Here is a 5,952-nt window from a genome sequence, read left to right on the forward strand (position 1 = left end):
TGTAGTCATCTTTCTTTTGTAGTTATGCTCTCATTTACCTCTTTTATTGCTTATTGTATTATTCACCGATAGACCACGTCTAGAACTGCACATTGCAACAATTTCTTACCGCAGATCTAATCTTTTCTAGAAAATATCGCTACTACTCATTGTTGGCACTTCTCGATCCCACTAAATTGCATGAACTCCTTTAAATATGTTATCTTAAATACGCCGCTTCTTTTTCTTTTGGAAAATGCTGGAGGATTTGTCGAAATTGTGCATGGTTTTCTCAGTACAATTGGTAGTGAATTGCTCCGTGCAGCAACATATCGATGTATTTGCAGCAGCTATGCAAACTTCTAGATTTCGCATTTTTACATGATCTTTAATCTTCGGAAAAGCTTGCCAATAAACTGTGAAGTCGATACGTATATTTAGCCCGAGTTTGGGCGTGGTCGTTCTGAATAGGGCGTGATGGGAAGACGACTGGTGCGTGAGTGTGCCTCGCCGGCCTTTGAAAGCGAATACAAAAGACTGAATAGAGGGAATGGAGCGGTGGATTGAAAAGAAACAATGCGCTGTAATGATTGGCGTCCACAATGCGCCGCATAAGCCATTATACAGAGTGTGCGAGACAGATCCTGCGGCTCGTCGTGTCCTAGTTGCAGGTTCGGGTATTACTGCTTCCTACAACTATTACTGTTGCATGTTCTCCAGAGTTATCTTCGTCTATAAATGCCTCTACATGCCTTCGCCATCATGCAGGTGTGTGGTCGATGCTGCGCTGTCCTAATCATTTCCGCTATACGGTATCTCAGTCATTGAGTCACGTCCGAACATTGATATTCTTCGGGCTACAGTAGATTTCAGTCGCAGCGAGATCTGCCGATTCGCTGATAGATCGACGCACTGTCGAGATTTTTTGGGGTTTGGGATCTCAATGCAATGAGAACCTAATTAACTTGTTCAACATTTCAATACTTCCTTCATTTCTTCGGCTACGTCAAATTGATGGGTTTTAAAATGTTTTCTTTGTGTAATACAGGAAGTAATTTTTATTTCGTACTCACACGCATTCATTGAACCTCATTCAGGAATCTTCTCTCGAAATCGTCGTTTACGGTGCAATTGTCTGTTCAAGGTTCGACGACCATTGATCGTTCTGACCTTGTCCATTTGATGTGACTCGTCACTGTGAATTCATCTGATCCTCAAAACGCGTGCAACTTATAGGATTTCATTACTGCTGTCCATACTTTTTCTCGCAAAAATCAAGATCTTTTCTCCAATTTTCCTCAGTTTCCAAGTTTTTTTTCCTGTACCTGCTTGACTGGCTGGGAATAACTACATGTTGCATTTACTCGTCGATTGAACGACCCAACTCCTTGGTTGATCTTCATTGTGTTCTTGTCGAATAACTGCTACTATTAGTGAAGCCTCCAACTGGTTTTCCCCTCTAGTACGCATCATGTATTACATATGTTGATATACATACATATATATGTGTATATGTGTATTTTCTCACTTGTGATTTCATTTAAATGAAGCTTTGTGTGCACTCAAGCTTTGGAACCAGTTTTATGCTGAAAGGTCCTCAATTTATTTCAGCACATTTCCAGTTTTTTCTCCCAATGCTCGCTGATATGCTCAATACAGGGGTCCAATTATATCACGTCTGTGCTTTCCTTATTAGCGCATCTAAGTAAACGTTCATTAGATTCCAACTAATAAGCGAGCAAAACAAAACTTCAAGCCATAGTTTCCATGTCTGTGAACTTCAGTTCGGTCTTCATTATTGGAAACATTCTTTTCGCTTTTGTTTGCTCTGAAAAGACACTTTGATGCCCCATCGCTAATTCGTTTTCTGTAACAATTCCTAGAGACTATGTTCATGGGTCATGTTGGGAGGAACTAGATCTGCCAAATAGCTAAGTTCGTGGCTTCTATCTGGTGTGAAGTTCTCCATTATTGATCGATATCCACTAGGTGTAGACAAATATTTGAAACGTACCCCTCTGCCATGGCAGCCGGCTATAATAGCAAACAGGTGTGCAATGAAATAACTGGAAATCCTTATTTCCAAGTATTATGTCCTTCCAGACTCCTACAGTGAGCGATAGATTTCTCAATGCTATACTTCCATTTTCTTTATTCGTTTGCATTTTTGTTTTTCAACTGTTTCAGTGGCTGAATGTTCTTATTCGAATATATAGATATGAAGACTTTTCTCATCTCAATCAGAAGAGATGTGCTCTGACTTTGCTTTATCTGATTACAACTCGCTCGTTTTCACATGAAAGGAACGCTGAAGCATTTCCATAATTAGAAGTTGCGGGTAGATATCCAATTAAAATAACAAGTTCAATTATCGTTGAACAGTTCGCATTTAAAGTAATAGTAGCGAAATAGGAACATCTAGATGCTGGGCAAATGTTTTTCTATCACGCTTCATAATTCAAACTCTCGCATTTTTCTTTGATATAGAAGCTGGTGAGTGGCAATGGCTTGCTTCCCCTTGGCCATCACCATCTAGTTATCTATTCGTAGGGGCTTATTTGTGTCGATCATCACTAATGAGCATAGGGACTTCTTTCCTCAACTGGTATACTGTAGTTTCTTTGGATCGATTCGTTCCGTTTTACTGCCGGGTAAACACGAGTTGACTTCGTCTTGACAAACAACGACGTAAGAGTGGATGAACGTGAAGAGGAAATGAAAATTGTCGGCCTGTAATTGTAGTAGCGGCAGCTACATGTGGACTTAAGGGCAAATCACTACTTCTGCTTAAAGTATAGCTCGAGTTTTGATCAACACGAAACATTTAATTGACGTAGGAGCATTCGTTTTTTGTCTCATATTCCTTGATCATTATTGAGTGAGAATTGGCAAATTGTTTCAACAGAAATAAAGTTGTGGTAGAGTATCATCACCCCTACTATACATGCGTACCAACTAAAAAATACAATCAGCAGTCGAATGGCGACACCCTTCTGAACCATCATACGATTATCGCACGATTAGAGGATTTTCAAAGTCGCGGCCTTCAGTCCTAAACGGATTACGAATTATTCTTACTGGCAGCCTTGTTCTCTTTTATAAGGATACGAAATGGATGATTATGAGCCTTGGGGTCAATACATAGATGGTCTGTATAAGCAGTTCCTTTTTCATTTACAACTCTTCACTACGGTTACAATCTTCAAGTATATCATATTTAAACAACAATACTACATTTGTTTCAGTGTATTCTATATATTAAGACTTATTCTTTCTCCGCTTTCTTCTCCACACCTCACAGTATATCTTTGGCTGATTGCATATCCTTGAATTCTACATGAAGATAGCAAGCAGTGTTTCAGAATTTTCAAAACTGATATTTCTCCTATTATATGTTCTCTGTTAAAATGAGCTACACCCACCATTTGAACGTAGATCTAGACGTTCTATACTAAGGAATTCGATTAAGCAACACATCTGTAACCTTTGATCACTGATCTCAACTTCTCCAATATTCATTGCGAATTACCCGAATTCAAATTTGGCTCACTTGGTTTTCATCGACTATTTCGGTGATGCATGGTTTTAGTGACGTTGCCTTCGGTTCCCATTATCTTAATAAGGTGGTTCACCATCAACACTGAGAATTTTGCCGCCATCACCGAATCCTCTTGTTAGCACCTAGAGACGTCGCTGCTTAGACGGTAGAGAACCACGCCCTTCTTCGTTTGCGATTGGTGGAATCGCTTTGCTCCTCCTACTTTTGTTGGGGCGCACTCAGGCGCCGATCTTCTATTGTGTTGGTGTGGTGGTGCCGAGCCCGTTCCGCCTCTACCGATAATATCTTGTATTGTGTGAATTTTTTCTTCTCTTCATCCTAGTACCATCTGCAATGATGAGCATGATGGAGCACGAACTTAAGCAGGTGTGAAAACTTTTTTTCTTGATTGGTACATAGCTAACTTGTTGGTCAGCAGCCACCTTTGAAAATTGCTTAGCAGATGACGGACTACAACCAGATATGGCCCGGTGTGGGTGGATTTCATCTACCACCTACTTCTACTAGTCAGTTAATGGCTCAGGGTATATCCGATGATCTCTCTCCAGGTCCTGACTCTCCTGACTCAGGAAAAGACAACAAGAAGAACGATGACAGGTTTGAAATACAGCCGCTTTTCTGAAAACACTCCTTGTACGACGCTGGTCTGAGTATATGGAGTAATTGACTCTGACAGCTATTTAATATTTGTTTTTCATCATTTCCTTCAGGAACTATGGGCCGTCAAATGAGTTGCATACTGCAAGAAGTTTTGTAACTTAAGTTAAGAATGATATAACAAGAAAAATGTCGAGCAGTTCCTTGATGTAAATTTGGCCTCAAATCTTAGAGTTACTACAAGATACTTATTGTTACCTAAAAGAAGTTGAAAGAAGTGCAACAATGCCACTGTGTTTTTTTTTTTGTATTTTTTTAATTGAAATTTGTTGAGCACAGTTTTTGCGAACAAGAGCGTTCCTCAGAGAATTCTATCCAGTTGATTTTAGTTTTATTTCACACTCACTTCTATATTCAGGGTAAAACGCCCAATGAATGCGTTTATGGTTTGGAGTCGAAGTAAACGCAGACTTATGGCTCAGGTCGGAAGCAATGACAACTTTTCGTTTATCTATTATAATTTGTATAATGCTTCCAGGAGAATCCAAAGATGCACAATTCTGAAATAAGCAAAAGGCTAGGAGCTGAATGGAAGTGCTTGAGCGACAACGAGAAAAGGCCGTTTATTGATGAGGCAAAGCGATTGCGCTCAATTCACATGAAGGTAAAGTATCTTCTAATCATTGCATCGGTTTATGTGTAATCAAAAAACACGTGTCTATGTTTATTTTGACTAGCGTAGCACTGTTACAAGAAATATAGACTGCATTCAAGGAATTTACGCATTTCACACTGGTGTATCCTAGATAATTACAGGAACATCCCGATTACAAATATCGTCCAAGAAGGAAAACCAAAGCACTTCAAAAGAAGCAGCTTCCCGTTGGACCATTTTCAGCGTTAGATTCCTTGAAACCACAGGTTCGCTCAGATGTTCATCAAATTTTGCATGATTAGGATATATTGCTCTATGATTTGGTAGGCCGAAAAATACGCTATCGCTACGACTTTCAACTTGTGCGTGCGTTTCACGCAATCAATGTTGCGTCACAGCGCCGTCTGAATGCTGCTTTGTTCTCGACCCACTCTTGAATACTTCACCCCACTCCATCGATTTCCATCTATAAAGCCACTTTGACTCAATATTTCTAGATTGGCGAGACGCATATATGTGTTTTCTTTTAGGTGTACAGCTCAGTACCTGCGTGGAATGGCAGCAACCCCTATCCCTTTGACGGCTCTTACGGACTGTACCCTCGAACAGGCTACGAAATGCTCAACCAACTCCCATATCTCGAAAGTTCTCCTTCACAATATAGTCAATCTCCTCTTGGTGGCGCGTACCCAGTAAACTATCTTACGCCAGCTCCTGTAGTTAAGACTGAAGTAGAGGCTTCGCCAGAGAATTCGGAGATTTCTCTTGATCCCACTCATTTTCGGGCTTTCTACGATCCCTCGAAAGATCCCATGACGTCAGTGTATTCAAATCAGTTGTCCTACTCTTCTCTAGAAAGCATGGGACTCACACAGTCTATATCACAACCTCATGTCACTTCTTAAGCTGACCAACGGGTTTTAAGGACGTCTCTGATCCGAATTGGCTCCTCTTTGGGTTGTTTCCTTGAAATATTATTAGAGCTATAGTTAGGGGAAGTAAAGATGGTCCATGGTAGGGAGCTCGCTCACTGTGCCAATGCTAGCGTTTGCTTCAAACCCTAGCTAAAACGAAACTCAATTGCCTCACAACTTATATTTATTGTGTATGTGATAAAGTCTCAGTGTCATATCATACCTCTTAGCTGAGTGTTTCATAAAGT

General features: G+C 40.3%; 2 protein-coding genes across 2 annotated transcripts; both read left to right on the forward strand.

The window, feature by feature from the left end:
* Window positions 1–456: 456 nt before the first annotated feature.
* Window positions 457–1,167, forward strand: RB195_022852 (uncharacterized protein; the record flags this gene model as incomplete). The annotated part of the gene is made up of 3 exons (XM_064210094.1): window positions 457–475; window positions 651–747; window positions 1,077–1,167. 3 exons carry the CDS (start codon window positions 457–459, stop codon window positions 1,165–1,167), a joined length of 207 nt encoding a protein of 68 aa, XP_064065975.1.
* A 2,704-nt stretch (window positions 1,168–3,871) lies between these two features.
* Window positions 3,872–5,695, forward strand: RB195_022853 (uncharacterized protein; the record flags this gene model as incomplete). Its single annotated transcript, XM_013448428.2, has 6 exons — window positions 3,872–3,904; window positions 3,981–4,135; window positions 4,554–4,617; window positions 4,674–4,799; window positions 4,952–5,056; window positions 5,321–5,695. 6 exons carry the CDS (start codon window positions 3,872–3,874, stop codon window positions 5,693–5,695), a joined length of 858 nt encoding a protein of 285 aa, XP_013303882.2.
* Window positions 5,696–5,952: the final 257 nt, after the last annotated feature.

This window comes from Necator americanus, chromosome X (assembly GCF_031761385.1).
Source record: "Necator americanus strain Aroian chromosome X, whole genome shotgun sequence".
Classification (NCBI taxonomy): Eukaryota; Metazoa; Nematoda; class Chromadorea; order Rhabditida; family Ancylostomatidae; genus Necator; species Necator americanus.